General features: G+C 42.5%; 1 protein-coding gene across 2 annotated transcripts; it reads left to right on the top strand.

Moving 5' to 3' along the window:
* Positions 1–26: 26 nt before the first annotated feature.
* On the top strand, positions 27–27,988 carry lrrc49 (leucine rich repeat containing 49). 2 transcript variants are annotated; one of them, XM_058088656.2, is made up of 18 exons: positions 27–294; positions 1,127–1,189; positions 1,281–1,347; positions 1,683–1,772; positions 1,845–1,947; positions 2,056–2,259; positions 2,849–2,915; positions 5,982–6,125; positions 10,563–10,624; positions 13,146–13,293; positions 14,725–14,808; positions 16,778–16,953; positions 18,324–18,422; positions 22,608–22,836; positions 22,913–23,098; positions 24,175–24,284; positions 26,225–26,378; positions 27,366–27,988. In XM_058088656.2, exons 1-18 carry the CDS (start codon positions 208–210, stop codon positions 27,573–27,575), a joined length of 2,283 nt encoding a protein of 760 aa, XP_057944639.2. In that variant the 5' UTR covers positions 27–207; the 3' UTR covers positions 27,576–27,988. The 2 variants fall into 2 exon arrangements, with proteins under 2 accessions (XP_057944639.2, XP_057944638.2); XM_058088655.2 differs by having other exon boundaries at positions 26,225–26,390.

The following is a 27,988-nucleotide window of genomic DNA, read 5'->3' as shown; positions in this document are numbered from 1 at the left end:
CGGAGGGTCTTTTTGGGAAGGCCGGAAGTAAGCGTTACCAAGCAACGCCGCGGTTGTTCGGGCAACGTATCCCGTATCCGCCCCTCGCTTTTTTTCCGTGGAAGTTTTAAAGCGCCGAAAGACACGCAGATAACTAATAATGATTTATTTTACGATGAGTCGGAGGTTGTGGAGTTTGCTGTAGTTGCTGCCGGCCAGAGGAGCCGAATGCCGGTGCCAGCGTCAATGGAGTCGCAGCGAACCCGGAAACAAAACAGAACAAACAATGCGAACTTTCTGTTTCTCACGCCCACGGTTAGTTCCACTTTCGGTCATTAAACTCGTCATTTGGACGTTTTGCTTCGCTTAAGAGAAGCTTTTTTTAAGAATATAAAAGTTATCGTGAATCCAAAGTTTCAGACTAGCTAGCACGCATGCGCCGATACGTTTACGTCAAATTATTATTTCGACGTCAGGATGTCGCCATTGTTGGCTAGCAATAGCCAGCCTCATCGACTACATGCTAGCATCGCTATCGGATCGATGTTGGCTTTATACTCACAAATATGTGATATTTATTTACTTGGCATCGAAGTGATACCATTTTTCTTGTCTGTATTTACTAAATAATGAGGAATATGAAATGTACAAGTCATATTGATAATGAATATAATGTCATAACACAAACAGCCATTGTAGGAAAATAACTATGATTATATTAATTAAGGGATTCATTAATTAATGTTTTCATTTATATAACTATAAATTATGACCTAAATGATTTATTGACATGATTTATCATGCTAATCTTTTTTTTTTATGATAATGGTAATGGTTTAATTTCATTTGAACATGCATCAGATTCCAATTGAGTGCATCCCATAATCAGTTCCCAGTTCCACATGTCCAAAAGGAGTAGGAAGAAGCAAAGCTTATTAAATCCTACCCCTCCATCTGGTACTTTTACAATCACTAACTCTTACATTTGTTCACCTCCTGCTTTCCTAATATAATTTAAGTTATTTTTTTGCTAATTTTGCTAATCTTTATTGCATATCATATTGCATTGTTTGACCAGTTTATAAGATGATCACAGTAAGATAAACAGGATCATTGTGAACAAAAACTCACAACTCTACTCCCAAAGGTCAACAGCTGCAAGTTGCGCCTGAAGACGGTCAAATCGCACCCAAATGGAGGCCATCGGCCGGTGAGTGACCTAGAAAGCAGGCACTGACATACAGATGTCATGTTGTTGTTCATTTTAGGTTGGCTGATAAAAATATTCTATTATGTTGCAGGCGTCCTCTCCGGATTTTCTAAAGGACCCCTGTCTGACCGTCACAGCCATAAGTCCTCCTCACCCAGGTACAGGAAGTGTTGTGGGTCCCCTGAGCAAGACTGCATGCAGAAAAATGAGAGGATCTGGCACGGACGGGGGCCACGTTGATACCGTTTGTGCATTAAAGATGCTCAAATAAATCCGAAAATTAGCTTTGTGTTATGGCCGACAATGAAAATGGCTTCTAACTATCTTAGTATGGTAAACAGGAGTTCAGAAACACACTGCCGACTCAAAACACGATAATTAATACCTGTTAACCAACGCATAGATAAACAGAGAGCCTGTCGCTCTCTGCCGTTGAGTAAATAAACACCAGGTGCCGCTAAATGAGGAACTAGAGTGAGATTTTGATTCGCAGGGGGTGACGTCCGACACAAACACAGCAGGCCCGCTCACAGCGCGGGGGCCAGGTACTACCATCACGCCTCAGTCCCCCACAAGACGGCAGGTAGATACCATTTGAGCAAACGACGGCGCCAATGTACCTGAGTACTTGAATCTGAGTTCCTGTCCATGCCAGGAGTCTCCGGAGCGCATCATTTCAACGCCACCTCTGGCTTCCCCCTCATTCACTTCCACTGGGATGGCGCCCTAGCCAGTCTTCAACGCATTGACCTGGACAGGTAATACCACGTGTTACCACTGGGGGGCAGCAGAGCGCTGTTGAACAGCTACTGTAAGGTAAATACTTTGGAGTGCAATTTTAATCAAGCCTTCCATCATCAATCCAGGCGGTGTCTGCAAGAGTGCCCTCAACTCGGCATCATGGAAGACCTGCAGGTTCTGAACCTGCAGCACAACCTGATCGCAAACATAAGCCGTCTGTCGCTGCTGCAGCAGCTTGTGGTCCTCAACTTGTACGACAACCACATCTCTGACATGAGCGGCATTGAGGAGCTCGGCTGCCTCAGGATCCTCAATCTGGGGAATAACAGGTTTGTTGGTATATAGTAAAAATTAATTATAAATATTAAAAATATTATTAAAATTAAAAAAATAAAAATGTTGAATTTTTAATTTTAAGAAAATTAATGAATCATGAATAATATAATAATTTTATGATAATTTAAAATAAAAAAGTATTTTTTTTAAATGTAAAAATTAAAAAAAATTTTTTTTTAAATACATTAAAAAAAAGTATTAAAATTAAAAAATTATGTTAAGAAAATGAATGAATGAATAATAATGATAATTTTATAATAATTTAAAATTAAAAATAATAATAATAATAGGGCTGCATGGCGATCGAGTGGTTAGCGCGCAGACCTTCAGGGTGTACCCCGACTCTGGCCCAAAGACAGCTGGGATAGGCTCCAGCACCCCCACGACCCTTGTGAGGATAAGCGGCAGAAAATGAATGAATGAATGAATAATAATAATAATTAAACACGTGCAATAAGACACTGTCATGCGATTGTTGATTGTGAGACGTGTATTTTTTATTTTCATTATTTTCTACATGAAACAGCCAAATGCAATTATTCATTTTCAATAGTGTGTGTCCATTGGCGTCTTCTTTTGCAGGATCCATCAAATATCCTCCCTGGACAACCTACACAGACTCAACATCCTGGATTTGCACCACAATCAGGTAGAATTTGCGATTTTTCCTCTTTTGCGTGTAGTTTTGGTCGCTCATGTCTGCTCATGCGGGCGAGCGGCATGAGCGGAGTGACTCCCTTATTTTCTCCACGCTGACTTGAATCATGACCCTCCCCGCCCCTCCCGCCATAAGACGCAGCACTCTAAATTCCAGGGTCAACGTGAGCTGACAGCAGAATTTTTTCCGAGGCATGAAGAGTCATGTTCTCAGCTCTGAAGTCTCGGATCTTGGCATTGGGATTCGTTTAACTCAACGTGTGCAAATAGAGAGTCTGTGCTTGCGATGCAGCATCGAGCAGCGGACGTTAAAGTCTTTTATAAACTTCCTTTGCCATCCATTATAAATGTTCTCTATGGGATTTAAATCAGGGGTGGTCCCATTATTATTATTATCCCATTATTCTCCCTGAAGAAGTCCTTGGTCAAGCCAGCATTGCGAACTGCAGCATTGTCCTGTTGAAGAACCCAGCTGGTACCACACAGACCAGGACCCTCAGTCATGAGGGATGCCTGTTTTTTCTACCTAATTATGCATTTTTGGCCTTGTGTGACTTATAATCCAGTGCGACTTATGTATGTTTTTTCTACCTAATTATGCATGTTTGGCCTTGTGCGATTTATACTCCAGTGCAACTTATGTATGTTTTTTTCTACCTAATTATGCATTTTTGGCCTTGTGCGACTTATACTCAAGTGCGACTTATGTATGTTTTTTTCCACCTAATTATGCATTTTTGGCCTGGTGTGACTTATAATCCAGTGCGATTTATGTATGTTTTTTTCTACCTAATTATGCATTTTTGGCCTTGTGCGACTTATACTCCAGTGCGACTTATGTATGTTTTTTTCCACCTAATTATGCATTTTTGGCCTGGTGTGACTTATAATCCAGTGCGATTTATGTATGTTTTTTTCTACCTAATTATGCATTTTTGGCCTTGTGCGACTTATACTCCAGTGCGACTTATGTATGTTTTTTTCTACCTAATTATGCATTTTTGGCCTTGTGTGATTTACAGTATAATCCAGTGCGACTTATGTATGTTTTTTCTACCTAATTATGCATGTTTGGCCTTGTGCGATTTATACTCCAGTGCAACTTATGTATGTTTTTTTCTACCTAATTATGCATTTTTGGCCTTGTGCAACTTATACTCAAGTGCGACTTATGTATGCTTTTTCTACCTAATTATGCATTTTTGGCCTTGTGCGACTTTTACTCAAGTGCGACTTATGTATGTTTTTTTTCTACCTAATTATGCATTTTTGGCCTTGTGCGACTTATACTCAAGTGCGACTTATGTATGTTTTTTTCCACCTAATTATGCATTTTTGGCCTGGTGTGACTTATAATCCAGTGCGATTTATGTATGTTTTTTTCTACTACCTAATTATGCATTTTTGGCCTTGTGCGACTTATGCTCCAGTGCGACTTATGTATGTTTTTTTCTACCTAATTATGCATTTTTGGCCTTGTGCGACTTATACTCCAGTGCAACTTATGTATGTTTTTTTATGTATGTGAAAATTTCGGTTTATTATTTTTATTTCTTTAATTACAAGTTCCAAATGTTTTTTTCTGCCCCCCCCCCCCTTCTTGCTTTTGCATATTGTAGCTCTACATAAAACCTCAATATGGTCCAAATGTGCAAAATGGATCATCTACTGATTGATCAGGTCTGTATTTCGGCACACATGCCAAATACAATTTGTGGTTTTTACTCACCTTAGTTTTAAAAGTGGATGACTTGCTGTGGTTCCCAGTAAGGTCAGTTAAAAGCCGCCATCATCATGTTCATGTTGTGTCTCAGGTCGCCGCCCACGTCCACTTTCTCAGTGATCTGAGCCTGATTCCTTCAACAGGCTTGGAGCTCTGCTGTGGGAAAGGGCTTCTCCTGCAGATTATAACGTCCCATTCATTTCAGCCCCAATCTTTTTGGGGGCATGCCGCCTCCACAAGTAGCACGTGGCTCACACACGCGTGTGCAAAAAAAAAGGACCAGCGAGAAATCAAACGATGAAAAAGATGAACCGTAAAGGGGCCTGCCTCGCTTGAGCTTAACGGCGTTTTGCCAAACATGCCGCCCACGCCGCTCCTCAGAGATGTGACCCCGAGCCCCCTCGTTTTGTGGCGCCGCTTTACACAAGCCCAGAATCCAAATAAATGAATCATTTCAGCTGTCTTTTGCTCAAAATGGTTCAAAACATTTACCACATATGGTTGGAAGCTACTGTATTTGCTGTACGCGAATGTTTCAGCTTTAGGAATGATTTGGAGTGCATGAGAAAGCGGGAAGGAAAATCTCTTTTTGACTTTTTGATTTATTAGCAAGTATACTAAACAAGCAATGTAATAGCAGTTAGCTGCAAAATACAACGGTGAGGTCATTGTACACAGCAATACAATCTTTTAAAGTGCATATAGAGGTAGATAAGGCTCATGGATTGTGACCACTAATGAGGCCCCAGAGGTTATTTGCTTGTGTGCATGAACCTGGTGACTACAGGAACCTCAACTGGAGGTCCCGACAGTCCCAAGATGGCGCAGATGTAGGCTCCGCCTCAGCGACCCGAGCTTTAAATGCGACCTGACACGTTTCAACGAGCTAGCCAAGCTGCAATGCCTTTTTTTTCACACTTGGAGTGGCACTTTGTGCGTTTTCACTTCTGTGAACTTTGGCCCCGATGGCGGTCTGCGCCGCACTGAGTGACACCGTGTATTGTCATCGGAGCCTTGTTGGAACAACAAATCCAACGGTGGTCCAAGGCTGCTAGCACGGTATTGTACAGTGGGGCTAATGGAGGGTAATGATCTTTCAACATAACAGCCCCACTCAGGCACTGCGCAATGGACCGCGTTGGGATTGTAAATGCATCACGTCCAATGGAAAGCGTTGGCATCACGGTTTCTTTGTATTACACAAGAAACCGTGAAGGCTCTTCCTTTCTAAAGTGGCGTTCTACCTTCAAGGCAGTCGTAGCGCTTTGAAAATGTGGCCTCTTTCACGCGATGATGAATGACGGCAGCGCAACCTTCATCTCTGTCCCACTGCAGATCTGCAGGATGGAGAACCTGAACCACCTGAAGGAGCTGCAGGTGTTGAACTTGGCGGGAAACAACATCGCCAAAGTGGAGAACCTCCAAGGCATGGACTGTTTAATGGAACTCAACCTACGACACAACCGCATCTCGGACGTGGTGAGGATTCCAAAAAACTGTTCGAGACCTCGGCTTCATTCATCCTCATGACGTTCTTTCGGGCCAGGTCCGTTCCTCTGAAATATCGCTTAGTACGTGAAATCAAATCTGTCCCGTTGCTGCTCCTCGGTGAGACGCAGCCTTCCCGGCTCAGCGCTGGAAATCGGATATTCCAAACATAGAAACACTTTTTAATCCGCTAAACAGGACCAGTACACGTCTGAACAGGCGCCTTCGTTCATATGCAAATCCCCGGAGCCATTTTCTTACAAGTATGGAACCTTCGCCCATCACTCACCCGTTCTCCTCAAGAACCACTTCCTGTGGTAATTATCGGATGTGATGTTTGGCTTGATGAACAGGGGTGGAAAAACCGTGTCATCTCTGGCAGATTGTCCTGGTCTCTGTCATTAGCGCTACACGCCACACGCTACACGCTGCCAAGCTGCCAAGCTGCCGCTGCACTAGTAAACAACAATCTTCCAGGTGTTCAGGTTCTCCCCTCTTGTGTAAAAAATACCGTGCGGCCTACAAATACAGTCGGAACCATGCATTTCTGTGGCACTGACGGGTGCCTCCGAAATTGTACGAAAACCTGCTGTCCGAGTGAGCTCGTATTGGATGAACTCCAATTCACATGCCATTTTTTAATTATTATTATTATTATATAACAGTTGGCTCACGTTTACACTTAAGAAAGGAAAAACAGGATAATGGATGTTATAATGCTGACAGTTTTACTTGTCAATTAATTCTTTGAAATATTTCCATTATTTCCACAAAAAAAATAGCAAATATGCTAACTGCCGGGATTCTAACCAGTGCTGAGTCACAAAACATTGGCATCTCTGGCTGTAGGCAACTTCCTGGTGTAGTTTTTTTTTAAACCCACTCAGCAAAATGGCAGTACCTGCATGCGCTTTAAAAGCTGCTGGTGTGAAACTCTTGTTGTTTATATTGAACTTATCACTTATCACTGCGGCAAAAATAGAAACAACTTCAAACTAGAAAAAATTAGCAGCAATTTTACAACAACAGTAATAGGAGAAAAACGTAATAAAACAAGAAAAAGTTGGAATAAATTTTTTTTATTTTATTTCAATAATACTATGAGGAAAAATGTCAATTAGCATAAAGTTTAGAAGCATTAGTATTCAAGAATTATTTTTAATTGTACCACAAATAAAGTTGGCATTTTTGGAAAAATTAGGTTGCGGAAAAAATCACAAGGTTGAAATAGCTGAAAATTAAACAAAAAACAAAATGGAAATAAAGCAAAAATATCAAGGGAAAAAAAATGCATTAAAAGTAGAAAAAAGTCATAATTCTATGATAATTAATTTGTAAGATTATGCGCAAAAATAATGTAATTTTAGTCACATCAAGTTGAAATATTAAAGTAAAAATTTTTTTTTAAAGAGTTGGAATATTATGAGAACCAAAACACGATAAAGTTGTAATTTTTGGAAAAATTGGTTGAGTAAAAAGTTATAATACTGCGGAATTGAAGTCAAAATATTATTAGTAATTATTTAATTAATTAGTAATAATAAAATAATATTTTTATATTATGTTATTATTTAATACAAAAGTTAAAATATATATAAAATTGTACAAAAAAAAAGTAAAAGCAAAACCAGTAGGAAAAGAGCAAAAACCAACGTTGATACTAAAGAAAATGGCCCTCGCATCTTTTCATTTTTCACTTTGTGGCCCCTTGCTGGAAAAAGTTTGGACACCCCCGCTGTCAACGGTTGCTGTTTGTCCTTGTCGCCAGGTGTGTCGTTGTGTTCTAGCACCCCCATGACCCCCATGACCCCCATGACGGTATGTGTGTGCGTGTTTGGGATGAGCGCCAGTCGTGACAGTGCAACACAAAAACAGAAGAATCCTCACCCAGACGTGGGCAGGGTGGCTTTAAGGATTACTTTTTCCGTTGGAGTTTGTCTTCATGCCAGGCTACCAGGCCAGGCTTCATTACTCTTGAAAAATGTTCAACGGTGCATGCTAGCTTTGTTGATCACTCATCTTGACGAGGTTGCGTGTGGTCCTGAGTCGGCCTACAGTATGTACGCTACTGTATGAATGAGATGGATACGAGTGTGATTTTGGCGATGCGATGCCGGCCCCTGAGGCCCAACCCCCTCAGGCACGTCTCTGCCGCTCTCCTGTTTGCACGCCAGTGAGGAGGTTGGGCCACTGCACGCCGTCTGAGGCTAAATATAGCCGCGTTGTTTCAGACAGAATGATGTCACCGCTTAGCTGATCCAACGCCTAACGACGGCATTGCTCTCTCTCGCTCTCAAATAAGCTGATTGATCGGAACCAATACACGAGAGGAATACAGAGAGCGCTGAAAAACAAAAAAAAACATGCACAGATAAAAACCCAGCTTTCTTTGTTGAGTTTTATGAGACGGCTACTTCATGGGGGACTGAAGACGCTTTCATCGAAAGATACATTCCATACTGCAGACCCACATCCCCCTTTGGACACTTGTATGTCAGGGAAAGGCACTTTAGGTCCCTCACGGGCATGCTTGGATGAGTTTGGTGTGGAAACACTTGACCTCAAATCCGTCAAACACTTTTAGGCGTCTCTCAGAGGGGACATCAATGACCTCTGGCTTCATAAATCCTTGCAAAAATAGCCCACAGACACACTACGACATCTTTATAGAAACATATTTTCCTCCATTTTTACTTCCTGTTGCAGCCAACAGCCAAGTGGCTCAATACTTTTTTCCACATAGTCTCTCTGTCATACGTTCTAGTTGCGGTATTTATATGTTTATAGCGGTTAATTGGTTCCAGATCCTGCCAAGATAAATTGATTGCCAGATTCAATGTTAATAAATGGAATCTTATTGAAGTTAAAGCATAGAAAAATTGTTTATGACTTTCTAAATAGAGTTTTTTTAACGAAATAGCAACCCTATAGTCACCTTTACACTGCTATTAGTCATTTTAACACCACATTGCAACTCTTATACTACAGGGGCCTGAGATGGTCGCTTGCTAGCAAGCTAACCATTCATTCATTCAGTCATTTTCTGCCGCTTATCCTCACAAGGGTCGCGGGGGTGCTGGAGCCTATCCCAGCTGTCTTGGGGCGAGAGGCGGGGTACACCCTGGAATGGTGGCCAGCCAATCACAGGGCACATATACACAAACAACCATTCACACTCACATTCATACCTATGGACAATTTGGAGTGGCTAATTAACCTAGCATGTTTTTGGAATGGTGGAGGAAACCGGAGTACCTGGAGAAAACCCACACATGCACGGGGAGAACATGCAAACTCCACACAGAGATGGCCGAGGGTGGGGCAAGCTAACCAATGATCCTCAAATTAAGTTCTTACCACTTCCACACAGAATAGGAGATGTCGGACATGTCATGGCTGATTTAATGCAGTGTTAAGGTAATATAACGTAAAGTAATGTCCCAATGTTTTCTGTCATTACTGCCACCTGGTGAGCTAAATACGACACATCATTTGTATTTCGATATGTTTTGACTAATTATAGACCATAGTCTACCACAAAACAGCGATCATTAATTATTTAATTTTTGAAAGAAACATGAAAATTAATCATGATTAATCAATTTGCCACTATCTGTAAAATCAAGCTAAAAGATACCAAGATATGTACCTACAATATTGAATAACATGACTGTAAAGGTGACTGTAGGGGTGTTATTTCATGTCTACAGGGCTCTAATAATGTAAAAATTGTATTTTTTTAACTGTTTTGTTTTCAGTGTGACCCTAATCATTGTGCGTAATATGCAAAAATATATCATTTTCAAAACATTAAAAAGCAGTCAAATATGAGATATGGGCCACAAATGGCCCCCGAGTGGGGCGTTGGACACTCCTGTCATGTCAATGTGTGGTCCAGCGAGGGGCGTGGTGCTGATGCTGCTCATTCAGCATCATCTCCTCCCTGCAGCATGTGCTACACTCACCATCCCGACACCTCCACACCATGTCTAATGAGCTGCCCCCCCCCCCCCGTAAAAAATACAAATACACCATTGATCAATTCTGACGCTGAGCCGCCTCGACAAAGACACCACCCTTCCACCGCCGTCAGCCATTGTTCAGCCATTGCAGCGCGTGTTTGGAGGTTGCCTGCTGCAGTGTGAGGTTCTCTGCATCACCCCCCCCCCTCCCCACCCCCGCCCCTCCACATCTCTCACACACACTGCCTCTCTTCCGCCCCCTCCCCTCCCTGTGCAGACGAGGCAGCATGCTGGGCTTTTTGTGCATGCGCAGGGCGGACGGAGGAAGCTGCAAGGTGACTGAGGCGATGGAGAGGCAGCGAGGGCTCTGACGGGGGGCGGGGGGGCGGGAAAACAAAGTGACGATGCTCTTCCCCGCATCCGTCCATTTCTCATCTCTCATCCGTCTCCCCCTCTTCCCTCCCAGACCGAGGTAGACCGACTGCCTCGCTTGCAGCGCCTCTTTCTCAGCTGCAATAACATCACCAGGTAAGAGCTTTCTACCACCTAACCCCCCCCCCCCTTTGTAGGGACTGTGCCACATCCCTTCTCTTTCCTCCTGGTCCTGGCATCCTGCAGGGACTCAGATGGAAAATAACCCGGAGGTATGACAAGCCTGAAGAAGTTGCAGAGAAATGTATAGGTTGAGTGAGTTCACGTTCTATCTGAGAGCTCGGATTAACGTGGCTTTTGTGCAGTCGTCTTCCAACACGCCCTCCCCAGCAGCGTCAGTCTTGATGTGTGAGCCAAGCATAAACAATCAAGACGCCCTGACGCTAACTTGTTAGAGCAGCCGAGCTAGCCTTGCTAGCCTTGCTAGCCTGAGGGGTGGAAGGAAGGAAGGCGGGAAGGAAGGAAGGAAGGCGGGAGGGCGGCCTCCTTCTGAACAGTTATCATGCTGCAAAGTTCTATTCTATGCAGCACGCAGGTGTTGAAACGTATCGTACTCTGTTGCCGGGTAGAAAGACAAGATGACCCCCCCCCCCAACACACACACACATGGCGACCCCACATTGAAGTTGCAGTGCAGACACAAAGAGTCAATTCAGAGGATGGAGTTTGACTTGCAAAAAAAAACGCCCCACTCTTGCTGATTTTTCTGATTGCATCCACAGGCTAACCCCCCCCCCCTCCCAAGGGAGTGTGACAATCATGCAAATTGAAGTGCCATCAATCACTGCGGGGGGCTTTTCAATCACACATGGAACACCCCACTCATTATTACACATAAAGGGTGACATACTGTATTTATGCATCATTAACTGCAACTCTAGTCACTGTTCCTTAAAGGCTGCGCATCTTAGTGGTTTTAAACTACGTCAAGTGTCAGATGCCCATAACCGTGTACTAGAAATGTGTTGTCCAAAATCAAGCCTCGATGTTGGAAATTGGGTAGTTTTATTGTGTTTTTTTTTAATCACTGCAGACAGAGCATGTGTCTGCAGCTTTAAATCTAATGAGCGGTCTTTGTCTGCAAAAGGGTGCGTCCACAAGAAGTGCTGTTGTGCACTTTATACACTAAAAAAAATATACGGTCGTCCCCCGCTACATCGAGGTTCAAACACCGCTACCTCACTTTATCACGGTTTTTTAAAAAATTTACAAGTTATTGCTGTTTTTTGGTTGACTGTGGCTTATTATTCATTTTTCATTCATTTTCTACCGTTTATCCTCACGAGGGGGGGGTGGCGGGTGCTGGAGCCTATCCCAGCCAGCCAATCACAGGGCACATATAGACAAACAACCATTCACACTCACATTCATACCTATGGACAATTTGGAGTGGCCAATTAACCTAGCATGTTTTTGGAATGTGGGAGGAAACCCACGCATGCAAACTCCACACAGAGATGGCCGAGTGTGGAATTTAACTTGGGTCTCGTAGCTGTGAGGCCTGCTCTCTAACCACTCGACCGCCGTGCAGCCCACTATGGACTATTACTAGTCCAAAATATTGAAAGACAAGTTCAAGTTATTCTGGTCACTGGGAATCAGCAATATTACATGACCTTTAAGGGGGACCTATTATGCTTTTCCACAGTGGAGGGGGCGTGTCTGGAGGCGGGCCGTGGGTGGAAAACATTACAACTGTTTTAATGTTTTGCGGGAACCACTCAATCCAAATAACTACAGCTGAATAGGTGCAGATTCTGGAAGATCTATAAAGCTTTGTGTGCTGTCATTGTGTGTAGCTGCTCTATAGGAGTCCACTCAATACCAAGGGCCAAAAAAATGAGCATAACAGGTCCCCCTTTTAACGCTGCATGTCGTCAGCCATGGCACTTCCAACATGATGGGAGTAGAAAAAAAAATCTCTCCCATTCAGTGTGGAAATGGTACATTTTTGGCTTCTTACTTTGTCCTTCTTTTTTCCCACTCCATTTCAAACACTTTCTGACATTTAAAACAAATACAATGGAGGTGAAATAGTTAGCTAGGTAGCTTGCTATACCTGTATGCTATGAGTGATCCTGTCGTCTCTGCATTAGTGTTGCGCAATGTGGTGTAATTCAAGAATAATTGGAGTGTAATAGTGACCATAGGGGTGTTATTTCATGCCTAGAGGGCTCTAATAATGGTAAAAAACAGATTTAGAAAGTCCTAAACATGTTTTTTTTGCTTTAATTACAAAATATTAAATTAATTAATCTCTTTCATTTAAAAAAAACAGCCAGATGAAGTAGGCTGCAGTGATTACTGCATATTACTATAAATAAGAGCACCATGAAAAAGAAATGTTTACTTGGGTGTTCTACTTTGATGATTAAGATGATTAGACTCTTATCAGACCATGGTTGCATGCAATAAACGTCCTCGGGGATCAGACCGAGTTCACAAAGATAGGTTGATAGTTGCAGGCTAATGATGCTAATCATGCTAGGGTTCCATTCAGCATTGTTGTCTGCCGAGGTGGCTCTTGGCTCCTTTATCGCAACAAAAGCCCCCCCTCCACCAACCAATCCCCTCTCTTTCAACTCTTGATGTGATTTCCCAATGTTGTTGTGTCTAGTCTCCATCAGCTCGGCTGCACCGGAGAGTCACGCTCCCTTTCTGAGCTCACCCTGGATGGGAACCCTGTAGCCCTGGAGACATGGTACAAGCAGGCCGTCCTGCGCTGTGTGCTTCACCTCAGACAGCTGGACATGAAGCGCATCACCGTAAGCATCACTCACTTTGTCAAAAGAGGCCTTTGATTGCACCCCTGGCAGGCATTCATACGGACACCTGCTGCCTGTTTGGAGGGCCGGAGATGCTGGGATTCTCTGCATGCGTCGTCTAAAATGTCCCACACGTCAGACGCTCCGTTTATGTGTTTGAAGCCATCACAGATGGAATACATTTGTCCCATCAAAGACTTTGTGTAGTTCCGGATTAGGGTTGCTAATTTCCCGGATATTTCAAACTCGCGTCCAGCTTTCATCTCCTATCAATGGACCCGTGCGAGATTCATGTCAACATAAATCAGAGAACATTCTCAAGTTATCACCTTTTTCAGCGTCCAGGTCTGAGCTTGCCTTTCGAGGAATCCGGAAGTCCCACCCGCCTTCCCCTCAAAAGACGCGGCTGATGCATTACATCTACTTTTACGTTTACGTTTTTTTTTTTGTTTTTTTTAAAGGTCCATGCACCCGCAGGTTATTGAACAGTTTCCATGGCCCACACGGTCCATTAAGACCATTTAAACCCATTTCAAGTGGTCTGCAGGAACCTGTGGTCCAGTTAGCTGTCATCTGCAGTGTGATTGGATTAGCAGGAGATAGCATCCGTGCCTGACACGTTGACGTTTTATAGCTAAATGTAAACGTTTCAGCTGAATGGTGGGCAGCTTTCCGAGTGATTTTGTTTGTTTTGTTTTGATTATAGTTTGTGTTGATTCATTTTCGGCTGTATATACAAGCTGCACACTGGCCACTCGTAAAGTACAGTATGTCCACGTTGACTTTTTTATTTTTATATTTTTTATTTTATTTTTTTTAATAATATTTTATAATATCATCAAGATATACAGTCATTAAGATGCTCCCCGAAATGTGAGATACTCAGCAATATCCTGTGTGACTGGGATGATTGAACGGCGGCTCTTGAATCCTTCCAAAACAAAGACAATATTGTTAGTGAAAAAATTGCATCCCCTGGAATCAATAACATATTGATCCATGTCACCAAACAGCCCACCATTTTCTTTCTATTTGTCTATTTTGAGGCCAGATAACGGCACCGTATCTTAATAGCTTTTCACTGGCAGGCGTCCATGTCGTCAAATTGGGCCCCAAGTGTCGACTCGGGCTGTCGCCGACTGTCACAGCTTGTCATTGCTCTACGCCAGCACACACACACACACACATTTGGGGCTGGCAGCGTTGCATTCTGGGAGTATTGGCTATCCCAAACAGCTGGCCGGCTGGCTTGATCCGAGACAGATAATCCTGTCATGCTGCCGCCTGCTGTGGGAGAGCATCTCTCCTCTCCCACAGCAAGTGGATCAGCTCTGAACGAGCGGCAGCAGCATTATTTTTTTTTAATAATTAAGACGTCGCTAGCAAGCCAGACTCTGACCTTGCCGGGTTTGTTTGTTTGTTGGTTTTAAGGAGGAGGATCGGCGCATGGCTGGTGTTCAGGCACGGAAAGAGGAGGAGAAGAAGAAGGAGACTCAAAAGCAGACCATTCATCGGGTACCGCTTGTTTTGTTTATGTTTTTTATTGGCTCGGTTCAAACCTACCAGCATCACATCCTAGGTTATGTGTTTTTTCTCCACAGAAAATAATACTGTCAGAATTATTAATAATACCATCAGAAGTCTTTACTTCTTAACTGACGTACAGGTGTCCAACAGTCATCCCTCACCACTTTGCTCTTGGAATTTAGCGGCTAGATCAGGGGTGGGCAAACTACGGCCCGGGGGCCACATCCGGCCCGCCAAGTGTTTGAATACGGCCCGCCCAATCTTTCCAAAGTATTTCATTTAAACTCAACATACAACCTGGCATCATGGCCTGAGCCAACCTTTTGATGGTTTTATCAATTTCGTTTTTTGACATGGTCTGTTGTTTACAAAGTGCTCCTGAAAAAAGGGACACAAGCACATAATAATAATAATAATAATTATTATTATTATTAGATTATTAGATTATTATAATAATTATTAGAACTATTGTGATTATTATAATTATTATATTAATGCTAATTATTATATTAATTATATATAATATTATTGTTATATTTGCATATTTTACATAATAATATAATAATTATTATTTTAATTTTATTGTAATTATTATATTTTATTATTTTTAAAATATTTAAATATAAATATAAAATAATAAATGATAATAGCAGATTGCATGACAATTTTACAGATACAATAATACCAGGTGGACTGTTACGTGTAAAATATATAGTCTGCCCCCCCCGTAAATTTTGTCATATCAATGTCAATGTAGGGAAGCCCAGACTTCCCGGTCCCCGGCCACCTCCTTCAGCTCCACCGGGAGGACACCAAGGCGTTCCCAGGCCAGCTGTGAGACATAATCCCTCCAGTGTGTCCTAGGTCTGCCTTTTCTCGCCTGGGCATGCCCGCAACACCTCACCAGGGAATTTCACAAATATATTAATAGATAATTATTATATAATATTCATAAAAATGATACATATTTCAGCACATGTTATGTATTTTTTGCCTGAATTATGCATATAAAGACATTCTTTCATTTTCTACCGCTTATTCTCACTGGGGTGCTGGAGCCTATCCCAGCTGTCTTGGGGCGAGAGGCGGGGTACACCCTGGACTGGTGGCCAGCCAATCACAGGGCACATATAGACAAACAACCATTCACACTCACATTCATACCTATGGACAATTTGGAGTGGCTAATTAACCTAGCATGTTTTTTTTTGAATATGGGAGGAAACCGGAGTACCCGGAGAAAACCCACGCAGAGGGTGGGATTGAACTCGGGTCTCCTAGCTGTGAGGGCTGCGCGCTAACCACTCACCCGCCGTGCAGCCCCGTATAAAGACAATAAAATCCAAATATGAGTCATTCAGAAGACGCTTCCAAAGAAGCTGTGAATGATATGTAGTAATATTCGGTGATGTAATGTACAGTATATTGTAAAAATGACCAAGATATTCCACCTTTTAAGCGTATCAGTACAACAGCAACACAGTTGAACCTGTCCTCACATTATCTATTAGAAACGCTCCCAGATGCATCGCCTCATTCCGTGTGAGAGATGCTCGTCGGTGCGCTGGACTAATTTTCCAACTGTGAGCTAATTCCTTAAAAGTTGCTGTGGATAGTCCACAATGGGGGTAAGAACTCCTTTTATTTCCGACACTGACTCACCTTGTCATCGGGGAGCGGTACATTCCAGAAGCAGGCGGGAATACATGACACAGTAGAAGGCCACTGCTGTCACAGAAGAATACATTGGAGCAATTTATGATGCCTAACTTAGCGGATTTGGTTCTAAGGCCACAAAGTCCACCTCGTTTTTACCATTCAGCATCCCTGCAAAGCACAAGCTATTAGGTTGCCTTTGACCGGGACAGTTAGACGGTTACATGTCTTTTGTAGTGTGGCTTCAGGCGACTGCCACTTGAAACCTTCACCGTTGCGTGTGTGTCTTGCTCACTTCCAGGAGAAGCGGCGTCTCGCCATTCGTAATGCGGCTCAGCAGTGGGAGGGTGTCACAGCCTGCCTGGAGCCGCCGTCGACGAACGGCGCCAAAGAAGAGGTCAGCCCGGAGAACAGCCCGGCCCACTGCCCTACGCAGACCAATGGGCTGGCTCAGGAGCCTTCGCCCGATGAGCCAAGGTGGGCCTGGTTGTACCGTGTATGGGGACTTTCACTCCTGGTTTGTTTATTGGGCCTCATTTTACTTTTTTTTTTCTATAGAAAGTACAGTACTACTTGTTTATCACAGTTAATTGGTCCCACACCCGATCTTGCAAAGTGCGATTTCTTAGTTATAAATGGAATATTTTTGTAATTAGAGCATAGAAAACCCGACCCTCTGACCTTTTTAAAGGGACCTTATTATGCTTTTATGACCTATAAATCTTCTTAGTATTCTCGTGTTAAACGATGCCAAAGTTTCAGATAATAACGTTTGCTCATTTAGAAGTGAGCCTAGAAAGCTTTCTGTGCGGGTTATTGTGTGTAGCGGCTCTGTAGGACTCCACAACTCAATACAAAGGACCGGAAATGAGCATAATTGGTCCCGCTTAACATTATTAGAGCCCTCTAGAATTAGAATTAGAATATCTTTATTGTCATTGTTATGATACAACCAAATTAAAGTGCAAACCAGTCAGTGCATGATTGACGACCATACATAAAAGCTATAAAAAAGAGCCTAAAAACATGTAAAAAGCCTAAATAGACATAATAATAAATAAGCCATTCAAGACATAAATAAGACTTGTGGTCATGTCACTATAAATGTGTTCCCTAGGTCAGGGGTCCCCAACCACCTGGTTCGGCACTGCCCATGGATCTGTACCAGGCCGTGGGAAACTTTTAGGCGCCATGATAAAAATAAACAAACTAAAAAAACGATTTTTAAAAATTAATTAGAAATAGTTTTTGCACCTTAAAATGGAGTTGTCTACTTAAAAATAGTAGAAACTTAACTTCACGTCACAGATGCACTTGATGTCTGTCGCTTTTTAACATTCTTCATTCTTCACACAAGTGTAAAAAGAAGTCAACCACCGGGATCCAAAATCTTTGCTTTATTTAGTTTTATTTAATAGTGACATTTTCCCCCCCCATCATTCAAAATATGAACATAATAAGTGGAGGTAAGTCAGTAAACTGTTTGCATTGATTCAAGATGGCGGCGTGCACGGGTGCAGCGGATCTCAGCGCTCCAGCTCGGCGCATGTTTTTTCTATTTTTTATGTGCAATAGGATTCATTCATTCAAGTGAAACTCAGGTACAATATGTGCAATACTACATTTTGTTTACTGAAATGCCACATTTTGGTTACTGCAATTCTACATTTTGTTACTGCATAGGTTATTGTTTTTGATGTACATATATTTACACTTTTATATTAATATTGTTATTCCTTGTTTTCTTTTTATCCTTTCCTTATTCTTATTTTTACTTTCTATGCAATACAATGACAATAAAGGCGATTCTGATTCTGATTCTGAAACTGTTGAATGTCCTCCATCAGGCGGGTAAGTCCAGGCGCTGGACCAGAACGAGTGATGTGTGGTGGACCAGAGAGCAGATTCCGTACCAACAGCCGTCCAAACAGCCCTCGAGATCCAAAGTAAGGCAACAATTTCATGCATGTAGGGGGGCATCTTAGCAACATCTTGCTATGTTAGCCTACATGTAAGATGCGTAGCAAAGCCTGCTGTTTTACAAAGCGGTGGGCATGCATACGGGGGCTGGGCTAATTGAGCTAGCGCCGGGTCAGAGGCAGTATCGTGCGATGTCATGAGGAGTGAGAGCATTTGAACACATCATCAACAGGCACGTAGAGCACGGACTGTATTACTGCTAAAATACATCGTTAGAGCCGGTCTAAAATCATAAATGTTGACACTTTTCATTCATTGCATTGACATATATGACATATTCATTGCTGTGACCCATTCTCCTGGAGGGAAAGCAGATTAGGATGAGTTATGAAGGGGGGGGGGCGTCTAAAGTATCATATCATACCAGGATAGGAAAAATAGCCCTGACGCTCGATCCCTCACAGGCTAATAATAATCTCTTCTCCCTTCAGTCATGTGACCCAACCGGCCTATGGTGACTCACCCCTATGAGCTGGTGTCACCTTTTTTTTTTTTTTGCTCCTATTATGTTCTAAAAATGACAAACCGTTTACTCTTATAGCTTTCCCCCCTCGGGCTGAGTGCGTCATTCATTAGGCGAGTCATTCCCACACGCTCAAATACAAACAAACAATACCTCCCCCACTCCCTCAGAGAGCACTCAGGTGTCCAAATAACGCGGGAACCCGTCTCCTGTTTGTCGAGGTCTTTGCACGACATCTTTGCGTATCGTCTCCCCCGAGCGTGCCAGGAAAGTAGAAGAGACGGCACAAGCTTCACGCGTTATCCGCTTACTGCGCAATATCAACAGATCCCAGGCAGCTCCGCCCGCCAGGCTGGGGCACATCTGGATCTGATCTGTTGGAGGCAGTCGAGCGCACAAATGTGTGTGTGTGTGTGTGTGTGTCGCCTCTGGTTAAATGCAAACTGGTACCTGATGTCCATGTCTGTTGCACAGACAGAATGTTTGAATTTTCCCATAGGTAATATTAGAAAATGAATTCATCTGTTCCCGTGTCAAACTGTCACCACCATTCGTACGCATCATGTCAAGCCGACAGATGGAAGCACAGTGTAGCGTCCCCACACAGCCTGACGCTCTTTTCTATGTGCATAAGAATGACCAGGATGTTGAGTGGTATTTACCGTATTTTCTGGACTATAAGTCGCTCTGGAGTATAAGTCGCACCAGGCCCAAAATGCATAATTAGGTAGAAAAAAAACATACATAAGTCGCACTGGAGTATAAGTCACACAAGGCTAAAAATGCATAATTAGGTAGAAAAAAACATACATAAGTCGCACTGGAGTATAAGTCGCACCAGGCCAAAAATGCATAATTAGGTAGAAAAAAACATACATAAGTCGCACTGGAGTATAAGTCGCATTTTTTGCGGGGAATTTATTTTCCAAACTACTTGACCAAAACAGAACAGACTGAATAGGTGTAAGATATGCTAACACAATGCTTATTCAGCTACACAACAAATAAACATAATAAACATAATAAACAACATGAACATAACACAGAAAAGGTGTCCAGTGTTTATGTAACATAAACACTTTTTTCCATTTATAAGTCGCTTTGGAGTATAAGTTGCAGGAACAGCCAACCTATGACAAAAAGTGCGACTTATAGTCCGGAAAATACGGTAATTAAAATAGCCTTTAAAAACTCAGCTTTTTAGACACACAATTATGTGCTAATGTGAGTGTGAATGGTTGTTTGTCTATATGTGCCCTGTGATTGGCTGGCCACCAGTCCAGGCTGTACCCCGCCTCTCGCCCAAAGACAGCTGGGATAGGCTCCAGCACCCAGAAAGTGAATGAATGTATTTCAGGCCACAATATTAAGAAGAGGAGGAACAGGATAACTATATATAAAAAATTACCCCAAAAAAATATTTAGTCGTATATTTCAATGTAATATTTGATCAAATGAATATTTGTAGTAGTTGACGAGCTGTCCCACTCGGAATGTTTCCAATAGAATAACTGCACCATGCTGTGCTAATACCACTGATGCGCAGTATTTAGGCAAACTCTACACCACGTCTCAGAGAGGTTTTAAGTTGCCAGATGATCTCCTCCGGGATTAAATATGATGGACTGTAATTGAATTACATCCACAGCGTAAGAGTGTAAAACATCGGTCAGAGTGACATCCTCCTCGCTGAGCACGGTTGCCTGGTTGCCTGGCAGCCTTCCCGCCGCCATGTTTAAGGTAGAAACAACCATGCGTATACACGTTAGTGGGGAGTGACTCACCCCTCCGTCTTCACTGTCTGTTTATGACTTGCTGCCAAGTGTGATTTGGGTGGGCTGTTTTGCGAGCTTGTTGTTGTTGTTACGCGTCATTATGTCAAATATGCGTACAGAAGCGCACACGAGCAAGACCGCACTCGTGCACCTGAAATCCCCACTTTGTCATATCTTGTCCTGCATTAGCACTAAAAGTCAGTCCGACCCTGACATTTCAGCCAGGGACAGTACTATAAAAGCAAACTTGGATGTATACGTTAGAGTAGTCTGTGTACATACAGCAGGGCTGTCCAAACCTTTTCCAGAGGGGGGCCACGAAGTGAAAATGGAAAGGATGCAGGGGACACTTTGGGATTTTAAAGCAACACATGTAGATATGCTGCTGGGTGTTAGCATGCTAATGTCAGCATGTTAGCATTGCTAGCGTGCTAATATTAGCATAGTAGCATTTTAGCCATTTCCATAGGTAGACAATATTATGCTAGGTGTTAGCATGCTAACATTAGTATGTTAACATTGCTAGCATTTTAATATTAACATAGCAGCATTTTAGCCATTTTCATAGGTCTGAGAAGTTATATATATTTATATATATATATATATATGAGCTTCGTGGTATACTGTAGTTGAAGAAACATTATTAGTATGAACTAATATTCTTATATAATCTTCGTAAATTTTCTTTTTGCAATATTATGACTTTATCCCCATAATATTTCAACTTTATTCCCATAATATTTTGACTTAACCCAATGACCTTGACCCATAATATTATCATCTTTATTTTTGTTTTGTTTGTAATGTTGTGATTTTTTAAATTATCATTTTTCCGTTCATGTTTCAATTCTGTGCTACTAAAATGAAAATTTTTTTTTATTCTTGTAAAATTTGAATTTCTCATTAGAATACAGCTTTTTTTCTCTTAATATTTTGACATTATTTTCATAAAATGACATTTGTTTTTTTTAATTTGTTTTAATTTTTCCTCATTGTTGTGACTTTATTCCTAATATTTTTGACTTTTTTGTGGTAACGTTCCAACTTATTTTGCAACCTAATTTGACAAAAACTTTGACAAACTTTTTTTGTTATTTGGTTTGTTTCTCTTACAACTTTAAAAAAATACATTTCATTTCTTTAATATTTCAACTTTATGACATTAAAATGATGTATTTTTTTCTTATAATATTATCACTTTATTCTGCTAAAATTATTTTTTTCCATTACATTAAATATTTTTTCTGAATATTTTTAGTTAATTTTTGTAAAATTGGTGCTAATTCTTTCATGATACAGTTTTATTTTTATTTTTATTATTTATAATGATATTTTTAGAATGTTTTGTGGACCAATAGATGACCCTGGGCCACACTTTGGACACCCCTGGTATACAGCTTGCTATTCAAATTTGTGTCCTGCACAGAATGCCACATTACACATTGGAAATCATATTTCCCTTCAATGAACCGCAGCTCCCCCAGTGCTGGCGGCACTCATGCAAGCCCAGACCATGGCGCTACCAGCACCATGCTTGACTTTAGTCCGGACACATTCATCTGTTGCCATCTCCTTAAATGATATGTTTGTGTGATAGTAAAATCATACTGCTGAACAAAAGATGAACAAAAGATGATCCCAAAGAAACTCCACGTTTGCATTTGACTTACTCTGTCTTTCTATCGCTCTCTCTCTCTGTGTTGCTATACACCACTCAAAAATACGTCTTAACAACAATCTCGGCTTTAAATCCTGTAATCAGAGGATTAGCTTTTAAACCTGTACTTGGTACTCTGCTTAAGTGTGGATAATGGCTGTCTGATTAGAGCATTTTAACGGGAAACATATCAAATATTCTTCCAACCAGTTTCTTTTAGCTCTTATATGCGGCTTTGTTTGCTGCTATGTTTCAGGCTCGCCGAGGCAGGCAGCGTTCAGAGTCTGTCGCTGTCTGACAGTCACCTGGCCGAGCTGGACGGGGACACGCTGCGGCTGTTCGGACCCGGCGCCCTGGAGGCGCTGGAGAGGGGCTGGGGCGCTCAGACGGCCGGCGCCGTCACCGTCATCACCTTCCGCTACATTCACTTTGACGCCATCGTACCGACGCTGCCGAGAGTCAGGGTCAAGTTCCCCAATCTGTCGGTAAGAACGCAAAGCAAGAGCGACATTCTTTCGCCATCAACCGTGGAACCACGTGTGCTGCTTCTCCTCTCCGCAGCATCTCATCTTCTTGGAAAGCAACATCAGCCGCCTGCCGCAGCTGGCTGCCCTGGCTCAGGTGAGGCGTCTGGACCAGCTCACCATCCACCCCGAGGGCAACCCGGTGGTCGGCCTGGCTCTGTGGCGCTCCTTTGTCATCTACCGCCTCCACCACTTCAACATGCAGAAGATCAACGGGCAGGAGGTCAGCCATCAGACCTGTGTTATCGAATAATAAGATGATAATGCTCAGCTTTGATAAAGTCATACATAAGCTACATGACAGTGGTGTAGAGCTGAGCATTATTGGTAATGGTAATGGTAATGGTAATGGTAATGGTAATGGTAATGGTTTAATTTCATTTGCATCAGATTCCAATTGAGTGCATCCCATAATCAGTTCCCAGTTCCACATGTCCAAAAGGAGTAGGAAGAAGCAAAGCTTATTAAATCCTACCCCTCCATCTGGTACTTTTACAATCACTAACTGTTACATTTGTTCACTTCCTGCTTTCCTAATATAGTTCCTAATATAGTTTTTGTAATAATAATTATTGATACTTAAAAATTATGAACACTTAAAAATATCAATAACAATATTAATAAAAATAATAATTTAATTAATTAATTATTTAATTAATAATAATAATTTAGTAATATATTTTTTTAATTCCTACCCGATAGCATAACTCCTCCAAGATTTTTTAAATGCATGAAACACTTGGTGGCAAACTATTTCTCCTCAAGAGAAAGACCACTAATGCAGCCGGATTTGAACCCAGAACCTCCTGGCTGTGAGGCAGATATAACCACACTACCACTATGCCCTGGAGCCTTCTCTCGGCCGGGCATGCCCAGAACACCTCACCAGGGAGGCATTTCGTTTTTATATGATTATATCTAATTTGGCTAAGCTGCACGGTAGTCGAGTGATTAGCGCGCAGACCTCACAGTTAGGAGACCCGAGTTCAATCCCACCCTCGGCCATCTCTGTGTGGAGTTTGCATGTTCTCCCCGTGCATGCGTGGGTTTTCTCCGGGTACTCCGGTTTCCTCCCACATTCCAAAAACATGCTAGGTTAATTAGCCACTCCAAATTGTCCATAGGTATGAATGTGAGTGTGAATGGTTGTTTGTCTATATGTGCCCTGTGCCCTACATACTGTATGTACATACAGTATGTACAGTATGTACTTTGACATATAACTGCCCTCTCGATGTCACTGTGTATGTTGGTGTGTTGTATCAGTACATGTGTGTGTGTCCTCTCGCTCCACGCCAGGTCACCATGAACGACATCATCGCCGCCGAGCGCGTCTTCGGCACGCTGGGTCACATAGCGGCCACCGAGACGCCGCGTTGTCGCCTCCTCCTGCTGCTGGAGGAGTCCAGGTGAGGGGCTCAGACTCGCGTCACAACGGCACTCGGCATGAACCACGGCTTAACGACTGGCGTGCGAGGCGGATTAAAGCACGCGAGGGACGTGGCGTCCCCTCGTCTTTACACCGCCGAGTCGTAGCTTGTGGAAGTGGAAGGCATGTGTGTGCTTGAATGCAGCGTCTCTGTGTGTGTGTGTGTGTGTGTGTGTGTGTGTTTCTATGAGTGCATATTTGTGTGAGCCTGGCACCAAGAAACCGGCGCCGTTAGCCGACGTGTCTCTGGGTGGGAACTTGGCACCGGGACGTACACACATTCCACCTTTTTCTCTTCCTGCAGCTCTGATTGTGTCCTCTGGCATGCACTTAGCACTTAGCACTTAGCACTTAGCACTTAGCACTTAGCACTTTGGCTGAACTGTAAATAGTAACCTGCCTCCATGGATGATGAGCAATCGTAACGTTTAACCCCTTTAGCCATGGAAGTGTTTTTTAATTCCAAAAGGTCGTAAAGGTCATAGCAGTAAGGCTCCAGACTTTTAGAGCGCTTCACTTCTTTTTACACTTGCGTGAATGTTCAAAACGAGACACCTTCGCCTTCATGATGCCTACATTGAAATGTGACGCATATCTAAATGCTCCACGGTGCTGCACCGCCACTTTTCATCTATTTGACGGCACCACCAGGCCTTGAAGCTGCTACACTAATAGTACACCAGGCATTTAACCTTCCTCTTGTGTTAGCTTTCTGGTATCGTCTCTTTGACCCGTGTATTAAATCAGCTATAAAATACACTAAAAACAATAAGTTACCATCAAATTTGGTTACCTTCTTAGGCTTCCTTATCCATGAAAATGTTGCTTTTAGTACTTTTGGTGTGGGCATGGAGGCCTTTTTTTGTCACTATACCCCTCCATTTCTATTCAAAAATAGTAAAAATGAACCTCAAAAGAATCAGATTCATAAATTGAAGGTTATTTTGTTAGCTGGTTATTACTGAGTGCTATAGAACATATCTCTTAAATCAATTAGTTTGATTTATTTTCTCATTTTAGTATGAATCACTAAAGAAACATCTATGGTGTTGGGGTGAATTTTGACCCATATATATTCATGTCAAGAAAAGGTAGAAAAAGTGATTGTTTTCAGCAACACAACTTTAGTATAAAGTGAAATGAAAAAGCAGAACAGGTCCAGATCTTGGTTCACTGTACTTCTTGCCGTTCTTTCCATGATCCAAATTGTAAAAGTGAAATCAGATGAGAATCCCCTGAAGCTTCCATGATGAGAAGAGGAGCTGGTTGTCATTGTGTTGGCTAATTGGACACTTATGACTTCCGTTTTGGCTCAAAATATTGCTTTATAGTCATATTATTATAACCGTGTCGAAAGCGACCCTAACAATACAGTGGTCATCATTTCAACCAGAAGATTTTAAAATGTAGTAAAAATTATTTATTTGGTTTTATTTTGTTGAAATAGAGTTTCCTGACAAAGTCAAAAAGCCTTGATGCAACAAACAAATGTTGTATGATTTTTTTATGCATTAAAATGTAAAACGGGTCGGTGCCGACCCGAACACAAGAGGAGGGTTAAGACATCAATAAAACCGTCACAGTTAGGGCCAGTGTGGAATATTCATATTCACAATTAGGATGCTTTTTCTGCCTTGCATTGGTACTTTACTTACTTTGCTTCAATATTTCACATGCTCCAAATCATTATCAAAATGCGTTATACTGTACATAATGAGTATTCACACTGTAGTTATTTGTCAACTGCACCAGATGATTTCAGGCTGCATAGTTTTCCCAGCATGCTCGTTCCCTCCACTTCCAATGAATTGTAAGGAATGTGCTGGCTGCCGCTGATACTGTATTAACAAGCCACAGATTGTCATTTTACCATCACGTCACTCACCCCCCCCCCCCCCCCCCCTCTTTCTCACCCTGAAGGAAGCGCCAGCTGCAGTTCCTGTTGGAGGGGCGTGGCCGGCGGGCGGGACTCAGCCCCGAGGAGCTGCGAGACAACGGGAAGCTCCTGGGCGAAGGTCTGAGCCGAGCGCTGTTCAACTACCCGAGCCGGGACAGCAGCATGGACAGCCCTGAGGTCTGCATTGACGTGAGCAGGGGTCCTCTGGAAGGGCCCCCTATTACTCTAACAGTTCTAAGAGGGGCCTTTATATCGGCATCGAACTCCATTTGTGAATGAATGCTTGCCAGCACTCACAGAATAGAGAAAGTGGTGGAGTTCATTCATTCATTCATTCATTGCCTATCCCAGCTGTCTTCAGGCGAGAGGCGGGGTACACCCTGGACTGGTGGCCAGCCAATCACAGGGCACATATAGACAAACAACCATTCACACTCACATTCATACCTATGGACAATTTGAAGTGGCTAATTAACCTAGCATGTTTTTGGAATGTGGGAGGAAACCGGAGTAACCGGGGAAAACCCGCAAACTCCACACAGAGATGGCCGAGGTATGATAATATTTATATGATAATATTTATATAATATATTATAATATAATATTATATGTAATATGGGATCGAACTCGGGTCTCCTAGCTGTGAGGTCTGCGTGCTAACCACTCACCTGCTGTGCAGCCTATATATATATTATATATAATATTATATATATTGTATATTATTATATAAATGTTATACAATATTTATATAATATATATTTTTATGTATATAATAATATATATAATATTATATATAATATATATATGTATAGGGTGCACGGCGGTCGGGTGGTTAGCGCACAGACCTCACAGCTAGGAGACCCGAGTTCAATCCCATATTACATATAATATTATATAATAATTTTAATATAATATATAATATAAATTCTATATAATATTTATATAATATAGAAATATGTGATTGGCTGGCCACCAGTCCGGGGTGTACCCCGCCTCTCCCCGAAGACAGCTGGGATAGGCTCCGGCACCCCCGCGATATAGAAAATGAATGAATGAATGAATACTATATACTATATGAATATGATATAATATACTACATATTATAGGACCTTTACCAGCTTTGTGGTAACATCTTGTCATCACCTTGTGGTCCTTCCTTCACAGGAGGGTGCAGTGGAGCCATCAGAGCGGGCCACCATGGTGGACCAGTACCTCCAGGACCTGGTGCGCAGGGCCTCGGACACCAACCTGAAGGGCGAGGCCCTCCACACGCTGTGGCCCTCCATGTTTGCCGACATGGTCAGGGACTGCGTGCTGGAGATGAGGGACCGAGCGGCCTTTCGCCAAGCCAGCCTTGCCAAGCTCTCCAAGTGAACGCCTCGCCGTCGTCCATCTTCTTTACCACTAAAGACACGCTCTCACCTCCTGACCTTTCCACTTAACTGACTTTTTGAGTCTGACAGGTTTAGCTCCCCCAGTCGCGTGCGGGAAGCACCTTCTCCTGATGGATGTACGCCGCTTTAAGGACTCGTGGATTGAATGTAGAGTCGGGACGGTCTTTCGGAGCTGCATCATACTTGAAGAGAGTCATCGGCGTCATCAGCTTGAAATGACCAGGACCTTTTTTTTTTCTGGGAATGAACTTTGCAGTGTCTTAAACCTCATCTAACGGTCTAATGATCTAATGTTCCTCACTGTCTCCTTGCCTGACGCAGGACACAGAGGAGGACGCTGGATTCCTCTATCATTCTGCACTTGGTAGTCAAATAAATTCTCTATCCACATGC

Source organism: Doryrhamphus excisus, linkage group LG13 (assembly GCF_037039965.1).
Source record: "Doryrhamphus excisus strain RoL-2023G ecotype Guam linkage group LG13, RoL_Dexc_Guam_v1.1, whole genome shotgun sequence".
NCBI classification, from domain to species: domain Eukaryota; kingdom Metazoa; phylum Chordata; class Actinopteri; order Syngnathiformes; family Syngnathidae; genus Doryrhamphus; species Doryrhamphus excisus.
Note: the sequence above shows the minus strand (reverse complement) of the source record. Positions and strands in the feature narration are given on the sequence as shown.